This window comes from Zingiber officinale, chromosome 7B (genome assembly GCF_018446385.1).
Source record: "Zingiber officinale cultivar Zhangliang chromosome 7B, Zo_v1.1, whole genome shotgun sequence".
Taxonomy (NCBI): domain Eukaryota; kingdom Viridiplantae; phylum Streptophyta; class Magnoliopsida; order Zingiberales; family Zingiberaceae; genus Zingiber; species Zingiber officinale.
The window spans coordinates 78189107-78202506 of NC_055999.1; the positions used below are offsets into that span (position 1 = coordinate 78189107).

At 38.7% G+C, this 13400-nt stretch overlaps 1 protein-coding gene across 1 annotated transcript; it reads right to left on the reverse strand.

Moving 5' to 3' along the window:
• Positions 1 to 5790: 5790 nt before the first annotated feature.
• LOC122006074 lies at positions 5791 to 12673 on the reverse strand. Its single transcript, XM_042561408.1, has 2 exons — positions 12178 to 12673; positions 5791 to 11099 (listed from the first exon to the last, which is right to left on the reverse strand). Exon 2 carries the CDS (start codon positions 10988 to 10990, stop codon positions 6680 to 6682), a length of 4311 nt encoding a protein of 1436 aa, XP_042417342.1. The 5' UTR covers positions 10991 to 11099; positions 12178 to 12673; the 3' UTR covers positions 5791 to 6679.
• Positions 12674 to 13400: the final 727 nt, after the last annotated feature.

Sequence of the window (13400 nt, forward strand, 5' to 3'; positions counted from 1 at the left end):
TGAGCTACTGCCCATGACAACCCCACTATACGGCTTCACGGGCAACGAGGTACTGCCGCTCGGACAAACCTGACTGGATGTCTTGCTAGGAGAAGAGCCACCGAGGAGAACCAGGACCATAAACTTCATCGTGGTGGGCGCACAGTTGTCCTACAACGTCATCCTGGGCTGACCGACTCTCAATGAATTCCGAGCGGTGGTGTCTGTTAGGACCTTCGGACGCGGTTAGAGAGGGGGGTGTGAATAGCCGAACCCAAATTCGCGTTTCTTTCTACAAATCAAGTTAGCGCAGTGGTAAGCTCTCTAAATAGATGTCACAAATAAACTCCCAAATTAATATTATGATCGAAAACCCACAACTACACAAGAAATGTTTTAGTATAAGGCCCGAGTCGAATTTTCGAGGATTATGCTAGAACGTGCTTGTTTTGGATTAAGAACACACTTTTTGGGTTTTCTAGTTATAAAATGGGGATTTGGTATTCAAAATAAAATCATAGAACTAGAAATGAATTCAAGAACTTAAATTACCCTACTGTAGAATTAATTCTAAGAACTAAAAGAAACAAAACTTCAACTATTGCTGCACTAATCTATAAAACTGCAAAGATGCAAATCTGCAGAAGTAAGCTTATGCTAAATAAAACTCAACCTGCTGTGATTATTAAAACCTGCACATTCCAGATTCATCTTGATTAAACTAGATCACTAATCTCAAACTACCAGCAATTAAAGAGAAACTAAATCTGCTTAGCTAACCTAATTTACCTAATGTAGAATCAAAATGCAACTTACTTATAAACTAATGAATAGCTTAAACAAAACACAGCAGAACCTATTGTACTAAACAGAACACGAAAACAAGTTGCAGAATTCAAGTTGTCCTAACTACAGAACCAAAACATGCAAAAGTTAAACTTCACATCTAATTCATCTCACTACAAATTCTCTACTCCTTAACTCCAACTAAAATATCAATGGATAAACGATTAAAACAGAAATGCTAATTTCAGACAAAGAAGATAGAACTGCAGCAATTCTGCTGCACGAACAGAACTAAACAGCACACAAAAATAGAACTAAGCATATCAGATTCATGTAGAAAATGAAACTACAACTAAATCCAGACTATAAACTATCAGATTCAGAAACAAATCTGCAGGAATAAGAAAATCTAAACAGAGAAATAACTATAGAAAATCTAAACATCCCTACACCAAACTTGTCTTCTCCTTGCCGTCACACAAGGAATCTGCAGAGAACACTCCAACAGAAATCGATCTGGTGTTCTCAAGCTTCAAGACGATTCAGATTTCCTTGCATTAGCTCACAAAATTTCAGGAAGGTCAGTTCTGAAATGGTTCTCTGCTGTGTTTTCTGGAAATGGCGTCGCGAGCTGACGAAGAAAGCTGGGAACGTTGAAATGCTGTCGGAAATGGTTCAGAGTCACTGGAGGACCACCGCCAATGATCCCGTGAAGGAATGGAAACTCAGACCAGAAGAACGCCGCTGGTCTGAGCTAAAAATCGCAGCTTGCCGCTACAGTTCGCCGCACGCCAAATCAGCTCGTTGATGAGAACCGATGGTCGGAATCTGATCGTCGGAGGTTGAGGAACTCCACGTCGGTGAGGACAAGCTTGTTCGAAGCTCTGGAAGAAGGGAGGGAGCTGCGTCGCGCCGTCGAAAGAGAAACGGCACGATGAACAGTAGCGAGCTCACTGTTCACCATGCCAAAAATTCCCTTTTATACCTAGGGTTTGGTCCAGCTGGGGTTTGACTCGAATCCAAGCTCAATTTGGGGTCAGTTAGGGTTTTGGGCTTCATTTGGTTAAGTGAACCATGCCTCCACTTGAATCATGAACCCATTAGTGCCCTACAAGACCAAATTCACATAATGAGAAATAAATCATGCATAAGATGGAAAAATATCATAAAGCTCATAAAAACCTTGTTTGGGGAAACATGATCAAAATTGGAATTAAACATGTGCAAATATATAAAGAACACCAAATATTAGCCCAAAATTAATGTGTCAATTCATAGCTTATCAAATCCCCCACACTTATTCTTGCACGCCTCGTGCAAGTGAGCCCACTAAAATATCAACTAAGATGGTATCTCCTTCTCCTAACTATTCTTAATCATATCTAAAAGAAAGTAAAAGGAAGTTACAAGTAAGTATCAAGTTTCATAGACTCACACATTCACGACCTCTATTTTCACCTTGGTTCGATACTTAGTAAGTTTCATCCATCATGAATAAAATGAAAATGATAACATTTCTAATTCTCCCAAGGTAATTTGAGGTGGCTCTCTATTAATCTCAAATCTTGCAAAGGTGGAGGGCACTCAAGCTACTCATAGCAAATCCACTATCATAAGCTTGCTTTTCATCTAATTCAACCTCCATCACAGATATTAAGATGCATAATCATGAAAATTTACCACCATTGGGAAAGAGATCGAAATCAGATGTAAATGAAAGAATTACTGCTAATGGAGCAAATAAAAAGATAAAGTTCAACTCAAGGTGGAAGACATGGAACTAGAATGCTATGTGATGTTCAATTTTGACCAAACATGAATTTCTGCATTTCTTCTTTCCACTGTTTTTTTTTTATACTGATTTGGCTTTGTAGCACACCAACCTGCACTCTACCTTTGACTCCACTCATTTCTAGTGCAGATTATATAGTTTCTCATCCTCAAGTTTCGGATTCTGAAAATAGAAACTAAACTCTGTTTTTGCCAATTCTTAGCTGCACATTCTTCAAAATTCCCAATTGAATCTGAAATTCTTTGATTTGATTCATCACATGCTCTGAGTTCAACATTTATGATCAGAAATGTCTAAGTTCTGATAAAGTTTTTTTTTTTAACTTCTACACAGCAAGATTATGAATCTGTTCCTTAATTTGCTATTTTTCGTTCCAATACATTTCAGCCAATTCTCCCCAGCTAGTAAATCTTGGAAGATGTCACATTTAGCAATGAATCAAGATAACTCAAATTCCATTCACTTCAAATCTGGATAGCAAGGAAACTTGGCACAATTCAACAAATTGTCTTTGGCACAAAACTGGTTTGCCTTTACTCAGCAGATCCGGATGCAATTCTTTTGCAGATGTTCACTTTTTTTTTCTATTAACACTCTCTTTTGCATTTGACAGGCAGTAAAGCTTACTTTCTTTCCCTGCAATAACACAAAAATTTCAGCTTGGATTTACTTTTTCTCACTGCAGTAACAGTCCAGATTTCAGGCTGCACTTATGATTCAGTTTCCAGCTCCAGCTTTGTTCTCTGTTAGGTATTAGATTTCTTGTCCAAAGTCTTGTAAACCCTGGAGAAGAAAGTTATCTATTCATCACCACTAAGTAACAACTGGATTCCAGATTTTTCCATATTCCAGTAACCCTTGAACTCATTTCTGCACAGCCAATACTGATTTCAGTTTGTCTTCAATGCTGATTTTGTACCAACTTGCCCCTGTTAAGCCTTAAGAATTTCCAACACTTCTTCATCTTGCCTCTTCAAAACCTTTACAATGCATATCCAAAGACCTTCCATTTTTCAGCAGCCCTGGCTCATCACAATTCTCATTCCAAATTGGCACAAAACTGTAAAACTGCATCTTCTGATTTTCCATTTCCTGCAAAACTGCATTTTGCATTGCTGAATTCAGTTTATCTTCAAATGCTGCCCTTTGTATCAATCTATCAAGGTTTCAACATTTCCCAATGGTTCAAATTCATCTCCCAATAATCATAAAACTGCCATTTCTGCACACACTGTACTTGCTGAAAATTCTGCACTATACTCCCTTCAAGTATCCTTCTCTTTGTTTTGTTGTTAATGAATCTCAATAGAAGCTATTAATGCCAATATCCCTTTTGTTACTTCATGTTTCAGCACTTCATCTGAGCTTCTTTTCTCCTTGGGACCATTGCTTAATTCTTGATACTTCAACAGCTCTCAACTTCCTTCTTCACAGATTTTCACAATTCCCTTCACAATTCTCTGAATTTTTCAGCTTAATATTTACTATCCTCAACTGATGTTGTTGCTCGCACTCCAAGCTTCCTCAATTCACTGATCTTTATAGTCATTTGCGTCAAAGGATAGCTTTTTTTTTTATTTAATTTCAGCTAACAACATCCTTAGAAGTTGCTGAAAACTCTTAATGTACCAACTGTTCTTGCCTTCTTTTATCATTTCTTGTTTTGCATACCATTTGTTTCAACATCTTCTCAAATTCCCCATAAACTTCCTTCACTTTGAATCCTGCATTCTTGTTTTTGATACAAAACTGATACAAATTCAGCACTGCACTTCAAAATTCTGTTCTTTAAACTGTCCATGCATCCGAATTCCAATCTATTCACTAACATTAACACTTAACCTCTTCTCTTGCTTCCCTTGCAATGGCACAAAATTTCCACATTTCTCTTCAAAATCTGCCATGCTTGAATTCTGCACTTATTCATTTCTGTCATTCCATCATCATCCTTCACTGCTTCCTCAAACACATAATTCCATCACCTATTCGAACTAAACACCTCCCCCACACTTACTCTTTTGTCCGTCTCGGCCAAAATAAAATCATCACATATCATCCAAGATAACCACATCCAAAGAAATAAAACATGAGAAAAGAATAAAGATATGATGATTTATGACAAGAGAAATAGCAACAATAGGTGAGGGCAATGTGACAATGGAGTAACCTTCATGAAAATGACTTAATATTGTTCTAGTGGTATTAAATAGATTTAAAGCAAGTTCTAGAGTGAAATAAGCTACAAGTGCATCACTCAAATAGGCTCAAACCTCACTAGGTAAATAAAAGTTATCATACCATTTCATCAATCAAGAATCCATCACTAGTATCAACCTCTTGCAATCCTAGAGTTCATTCATGCAATAAAGTCTTTAAACAAGATAATCAAATTTAACATCCCTTTTCAAATCCCTTAAAATGATACAAGGAAATGTCAAAAGAAGGAAGTACCATTTATTCCTAAAACAAAGACTATCAAGCTTAAAGAAATGGTAACTATCATGCACCTAAAGTGCAAAACTATAACTATGCAAAAATAAAAACTACTAATGTAACTCAAAATTTATTTATGCAAGAAAATTCTAAATGAAACCGAAATTTTACCTAAACAAATAAGAAAACTACCTACACCTAAAATTTATTAATTTGCAAAGAAACAAAAGATAAAGTGAAACTCTCCTCTAACTTGGATAGATAGCATCAACATGTTCCATTTCCTCCACCACCAAGCCCTTCACTTCTTCATGAAACTTTTTAAGCCTTTGTCCATTAACTTTAAAAATCCGGCCAGTAGACATATCCTGGATCTCAACCACTCCATAAAAGAAGACATTAGTAACACAATAAGGTCCTTCCCATCTAGATCTCAACTTACCTTTAATCAATTTGAGACGAGATCGATATAGAAGTACTTTGTCACCAATTTGAAACTCTTTCACTTCAATTTGTTTGTCATGAAATTTCTTGGCCTTTTCTTTGTAAATCCGTGAGTTCTCAAAGGCTTCCAATCTAATCTCTTCAAGTTCTTGCAATTGTAATTTTCTTTCTTCTCCAACCGTATCACTATCAAGGTTGCATGATTTAACCGCCCAATACGCCCTATGTTCAATCTCCACAGGTAAATGGCAAGTTTTTCCATACACAATCCTGTATGGAGACATTCCTATAGGGGTCTTGAAAGCGGTCCTATAAGCCCATAATGCATCTTCAAGTCTTTTGCTCCAATCCTTCCGATCTGGTCTCACAGTCTTTTCAAGAATTGATTTCACCTCCCTGTTAGACACTTCTGCTTGCCCATTTTTGCGGGTGATAGGATGTAGAAACTTTATGTGTAACCCCGTACTTATGTAGCAAAGCCTTCATGTGTCTGTTACAAAAATGAGACCCTTGATCACTTATGATCGCCCTGGGTACTCCAAACCTGCAAAATATGTGAGACCTGACAAAACTAACAACAACAGAAGAGTCATCAGTCCGAGTGGGAATGACCTCCACCCATTTGGAAACATAATCAACTGCCAATAAAATGTATGCAAATCCAAAATAGGCAGGAAATGGACCCATAAAGTCAATACCCCAAACATAAAAAATCTCACAAAATAATATGAATTGTTGAGGCATTTCATTTCTAAGTCCTATGTTCCCAGTTCGTTGACACCTATCACATGATCGATAAAAAGCATAAGCATCACGAAAAAGGGTAGGCCAATACAAACCACATTCTAATATTTTCCTAGCAGTTCTTTGTGGTCCAAAATGCCCTCCACACTCAAAAGAATGACAAAAAGTAAGTACAGACTGAAACTCAGAGTCAGGTATGCATCTCCTAATGATCTGATCACTACAAAATTTCCACAAATAAGGATCATCCCAAACATAGAATTTTGAATCACTTTTTAATTTATCTTTTTGAGCTTTTGAAAATTGTTTGGGATAAACATGTGCAACTAAGAAATTCACTAGATCCGCATACCATGGAGACTCACCTTGCAGCTGTAGAAGCTGCTCATCCCTGAAATCATCATCAATGGTCGAATGGTCCAAGTCTCCTTCAATCCTGCTCAAGTGATCTGCAACCAAGTTCTCCTTCCCGCTCCTATCACGTATCTCTACGTCGAATTCTTAAAGCAGAAGCATCCATCTGATTAATCTAGGCTTTGCATCAGGCTTCTTGAGGAGATACTTCAAAGCTGCATGATCAGAAAAAATATTCACATGAGAACAAAGAAGATATGATCTGAACTTATCTAAAGCAAAAATAATAGAAAGAAGCTCTTTTTCTGTTGTTGTGTAGTTTGCTTGAGCTGAGTCCAAAGTCTTGGAAGCATAGCAAATAACATGTGGTGCTCCATCCACTCTCTGTGCCAGTACAGCTCCCACTGCATAATCTGAAGCATCACACATCAACTCAAAAGGTAAGGACCAGTCTGGGGGTCCGATAATAGGTGCTGAAGTAAGAGCCTCCTTCAATATGTCAAAAGCCTCTCTGCACCTCTGATCGAAATCAAACAAAACATCCTTCTGAAGTAGCTGAGATAATGGTAGAGCAATCTTACTGAAGTCTCTAATAAATCTCCTGTAGAATCCTGCATGACCAAGAAAAGCTCGCACCTCCCGAACGCATGCGGGGTAAGATAAAGAAGATATAGCGCTAACTTTAGCCGGATCTACTTCAATGCCTTTCCTAGAGACTATATGACCTAAAACAATGCCATGCTCTACCATAAAGTGACACTTTTTAAAATTTAAAACCAAATCCGTGTCGATACATCTACTCAAAACTCGAGACAAGTTTTCCAAGCATGCATCAAAAGAAGAGCCATAAACAGAAAAATCATCCATGAATACTTCCATGCAATGCTCTAATAAATCACCAAAAATACTCACCATGCATCGCTGAAAAGTACCTGGAGCGTTGCACAATCCAAATGGCATCCTACGATATGCGAATGTACCGAAAGGGCAGGTGAAGGTAGTCTTCTCCTGGTCCTCTGGGTCGATGCAAATCTGAAAATAACCAGTGTACCCATCAAGAAAACAATAATGTGACTTACCTGCCAGCCGCTCTAACATCTGATCAATAAAAGGAAGTGGATAATGATCCTTTCGGCTTGCTTGATTTAGCTTTCTATAGTCCACACATACTCTCCAGGAATTCTTCACTCTCGTGGGCACCAGTTCGTTCTCTTCATTAGCTACCACTGTCACCCCTGACTTCTTCGGAACCACATGGATGGGACTGACCCATTTACTGTCAGAAATCGGATAAATGATGCCAGCCTGTAAGAGTCTAGTCACCTCCTTCTTTACAACATCCAAAATCAATGGGTTTAGTCGTCTCTGTGGCTGTCTCACTGGCCTCACATCCTCCTCTAAGTGAATCTTATGCATACAAATGGAAGGACTGATCCCAGGAATATCTGCCAGAGTCCATCCAATGGCCTTTTTATGCTGTCTCAGAATCTCTAACAATCGTTCCTCCTGATCCGGTTCCAAATTCTGAGCTATGATGACAGGTAGCTGCTGATTTTCTCCCAAATAGGCATACTTCAAATGCTGAGGCAATGGCTTCAATTCCTCCTGTGTCGGGTCAACTGTAGGCGATCCTAGGGGTAGAGCTTCTCCTAAGCAATCCCCTACGCATACCTCTTCCTCTCTGAGCGATCCTAGGGGTAATGCTTCTCCTAAGCAATCCCCTACACATTCACTCGAACTTCCACTTTCTTCCACCTCTAAAATATCCTCCAACAAAGAAACAAATTCATTCTCTTGACCAAAATCAGAAACCTCTAAATCTGAATCAATATCTGACAAGAAATCCATGTCATCCAACTCCTCCAAGATATCCATGCTAAGTATAGAATGATCCTCTCTAGGATGCTTCATAGCCTCAAAAATGCTGAATCTAACCACCGTGTCTCCTATCTCCATAGAAAGAGTTCCAGCATGCACATCAATCTTCGTTCTAGCAGTCTTCAAGAATGGACGTCCAAGAATAAGCAGAGCCCTGTTTGCAAGCACATCATCCTCCATGTTTAAGATGTAAAAATCTGCAGGAAAAATTAACTCCCTCACTTTTACCAATACATCTTCTATCACTCCAGCTGGGTGTGCTTGACTTCTATTGGTCAACTGAATCACTACACCTGTAGGCTGCAAAGGTCCAATTCTTAATGACTGAAAAACTGATTTAGGCATCACATTAATAGAAGCTCCAAGATCTAACATCGCATCCTCAAAAATACAATCTCCTATAACACAAGGCACGGTGAAAACTCTTGGATCTTCACACTTCTGAGGAACTGGCTGAAGTAATGCTGAGACATTCTTTCCCATACTTATCAATTCATTCCCCTTTAATTTCTTTTTGTGCACACAAAGATCCTTGAGAAATTTGGCATATTTCGGAATTTGTTTGATCATGGTAAGCAAAGACACATTCACTTCAACTTTGCTGAACAATTTCACCAATTCTTGATATTCCCTAGCCTTTTCTTCCTCCATTTCTTTTCTTGGTTGTACACTTCTTTGAGGGAAAGGTAATGGAGTGGAATGCTCGGCTTCTTGCTGGTTAAAAGTTCTGTCCAGATTCTGCCTAGAATTTCCCAGGTTCTGTGCTGAATTTTGAGCTGAATTTGGAGCTGCTGTTGGGGTAAAATCCAAACTAAAATCTGCTCCACCAAATTGAGTAGATTCTGAAGTTGCAGGTTGATTGAAATGTTGCTGATCAGCTGCAGAAATGTCATTCTGTTCAGATTCTGTTGACTCTGAATTTGCTGGATAAATCTGAGAATTCTGTAGGTTTGAATCTGCAAATGGTCTGGAAAAACTCTGCTGTGTTCCAGCTGATAACTTCTGATTTGGCTCTGAAATTGTTTTACCACTTCGAAGAGTTAATGCACTTACATTTCCTTTAGGATTTGGAGTTGGTTGTGAAGGCAATTGTCCAGATCCTTGATTTTGCATCTGATTAATGTTACTAGCAAGTTGCCCAATCTGTCTTTCAATGTTTTGCAGCGTTGTATCAGTTCTTTGCTGGTGTTGCTGCTGTTGCATCATTTGCTGCATCAAATCTTCAATTTTCGAGTTGCTAAAGTTGTGCTGAGGTTGCATTGATCTAGGACTTGTAGAAGATGGAAGTGCAAGCTGAAATTGATGCTGATTCGAACTGCTTGGCTGTTGGAAATTCTGCACAGGTTGCTGAATTTGCTGGAAATGGTTTTGCTGATTCTGTGCATTCTGAAATTGTGGCTGAAATGCAACATTCGAATGCTGAAAATTCTGGAATGGTTGAAATTGCTGATTTTGGTTGAAGTTTTGCTGAAATTGTGGCTGCTGGAAGTGCTGATTTTGCTGAGAATGAACTGCTGGATGGTTCTGGAAATAATGTTGATTCTGCTGATGCTGAAATGATGGCTGACCAATCTGATTTTGTGTTGGCTGCTGATAAAATGTGTTCACATACCTCAAATTAGGATGATCCCTCCATCCCGGATTATAAGTTGAAGAGTTGGGATCATACTTGTGTTGCTGAAATTGAGGTCTTGAAATGGCTGCAACAGATTCATCTTGATATAAATTAGGACAATGATCTGAAGAATGATCTTGGCTTGAACAAATTCCACACAACTTCATCATTGATAAAGGAAAATTTGAAACATGACTCGAATTTTGCAACGCCATTTGCTTCACTAGAGAGGTCAATTCTTGCAAATTGTTTCTAATTTCTTGTTGCTCATTCGAAACCAAATGAGTTTCATTAACCACTCTAGTCCCAAGAGCTCTACTCCCGAATTGCTGTGAGTTTTCCGCCATATTTGAAATTAGCTCTCTTGCTTGATTTGGAGTCTTATTCACCAAGGCTCCTCCAGCTGCTGCATCTATCATGCTCCTATCCATGGGAAGTAAACCCTCATAAAAATATTGAACAAGGAGCTGGTCACTAATTTGATGTTGTGGACAACTCGAACACAGCTTCTTGAATCTCTCCCAATAATCATAAAGAGTCTCTCTCACTACTTGTTGAATACCACAAATGCTCTTCCTGATAGTTGCAGTCCTAGAAGCTGGGAAAAATTTCTCCAAAAAGGCTCTCTTCATATCAATCCAACTCGCAATGTATCCAGCTGGAAGGCAATATAACCAGTCTTTAGCTGCTCCCGTCAAAGAGAATGGAAAAGCCCTCAACTTAATGTCTTCTTCTAAAATCCCTTGTGGCTTCATGGTTAAACACACCACATGGAACTCATGTAGATGGCGGTTGGGATCCTCTCCTGATAAGCCTTGAAATTTGGGAAGCAGATGAATAAGTCCTGATCTAAGTTCAAAATCTCCTGCCAAGTCTGGATAAGTAATATATGAGTACTTATAAGCCACATCTGGTGCTGCAAGCTCTTTCATAGTTCGATCCCCTTCTGTTATCTGATTATCCATCTCTGAAATTCTGCTCTCACAAGTTGCTGCTGACCTAGCGTGTCTCCTTAAAGCCCAAAAGGTTCTTTCAATCTCCGGGTCTAGTTCAAGCAATGTTGCAAAGGAAGACCTAGTCTTGCAAGCCAATAAACAATCAAAATTCAGTAGATATTCAATAAAATCAGAAAAAATCAGCAAACTAAAGCTAAGAAAATTATTCACAATCCAAAACAAACAAACAATTCTAGCAAAGTTTTAAGCACTCCCCGGCAACGGCGCCAAAATTTGGTAAGCTCTCTAAATAGATGTCACAAATAAACTCCCAAATTAATATTATGATCGAAAACCCACAACTACACAAGAAATGTTTTAGTATAAGGCCCGAGTCAAATTTTCGAGGATTATGCTAGAACGTGCTTGTTTTGGATTAAGAACACACTTTTTGGGTTTTCTAGTTATAAAATGGGGATTTGGTATTCAAAATAAAATCATAGAACTAGAAATGAATTCAAGAACTTAAATTACCATACTGCAGAATTAATTCTAAGAACTAAAAGAAACAAAACTTCAACTATTGCTGCACTAATCTATAAAACTGCAAAGATGCAAATCTGCAGAAGTAAGCTTATGCTAAATAAAACTCAACCTGCTGTGATTATTAAAACCTGCACATTCCAGATTCATCTTGATTAAACTAGATCACTAATCTCAAACTACTAGCAATTAAAGAGAAACTAAATTTGCTTAGCTAACCTAATTTACCTAATGTAGAATCAAAATGCAACATACTTATAAACTAATGAATAGCTTAAACAAAACACAGCAGAACCTATTGTACTAAACAGAACACGAAAACAAGTTGCAGAAATCAAGTTGTCCTAACTACAGAACCAAAACATGCAAAAGCTAAACTTCACATCTAATTCATCTCACTACAAATTCTCTACTCCTTAACTCCAACTAAAATATCAATGGATAAACGATTAAAAAAGAAATGCTAATTTCAGACAAAGAAGATAGAACTGCAGCAATTCTGCTGCACGAACAGAACTAAATAGCACACAAAAATAGAACTAAGCATATCATATTCATGTAGAAATGAAACTACAACTAAATCCAGACTATAAACTATCAGATTCAGAAACAAATCTGCAGGAATAAGAAAATCTAAACAGAGAAATAACTATAGAAAATCTAAACATCCCTACACCAAATCTTAAACCAAACTTGTCTTCTCCTTGCCGTCACACAAGGAATCTGCAGAGAACACTCCAACAGAAATCGATCTGGTGTTCTCAAGCTTCAAGACGATTCATATTTCCTTGCATTAGCTCACAAAATTTCAGGAAGATCAGTTCTGAAATGGTTCTCTGCTGCGTTTTCTGGAAATGGCGTCGCGAGCTGACGAAGAAAGCTGGGAACGTTGAAATGCTATCGGAAATGGTTCAGAGTCACTGGAGGACCACCGCCAATGATCCCGTGAAGGAATGGAAACTCAGACCAGAAGAACGCCGCTGGTCTGAGCTGAAAATCGCAGCTCGCCGCTGTAGTTCGCCGCACGCCAAATCAGCTCGTTGATGAGAACCGATGGTCGGAATATGATCGTCGGAGGTTGAGGAACTCCACATCGGTGAGGACAAGCTTGTTCGAAGCTCTGGAATAAGGGAGGGAGCTGCGTCGCGCCGTCGAAAGAGAAACGTCACGATGAACAGTAGCGACCTCACTGTTCACCGTGCCAAAAATTCCATTTTATACCTAGGGTTTGGTCCAGCTGGGGTTTGACTCGAATCCAAGCTCAATTTGGGGTCAGTTAGGGTTTTGGGCTTCATTTGGTTAAGTGAACCATGCCTCCACTTGAATCATGAACCCATTAGTGCCCTACAATACCAAATTCACATAATGAGAAATAAATCATGCATAAGATGGAAAAATATCATAAAGCTCATAAAAACCTTGTTTGGGGAAACATGATCAAAATTGGAATTAAACATGTGCAAATATATAAAGAACACCAAATATTAGCCCAAAATTAATGTGTCAATTCATAGCTTATCACGCAGCGGAAAAATAACAACAGAAACGTAAATGGAGAAATCAAACCTCAAGCACAGCGATATAACGAGGTTCGGAGATGATACTCCTACTCCTCGGCTTGTCCGTAAGGTGGACGAATCCTATCAATCCGTCGGTGGATGAGACCCTGGAAAACCGGCTAATAAACACTCCTTCTGGGTGGAGAAACCTCGCCACAAAGTTCTTGCAACAGCAAGATAGGAGTACAAAGATACAGCACAATACAAAGGCAATAAGAATGTAAAAACACAGCTTGCCTTCTCGTCGACTGGATGAAGCAGCAATTTCACGAAACACCTACAACAGCAGGAACCAGCCGAAGGAAGCTTCCACGAAGCTTCAGGAAAATGAGAGCTCA

Coding starts and splice junctions, on each gene's coding strand:
- LOC122006074 (XM_042561408.1), bottom strand. CDS start 10,990: ATGGATAATCAGATAACAGAAGGGGATCGAACTATGAAAGAGCTTGCA.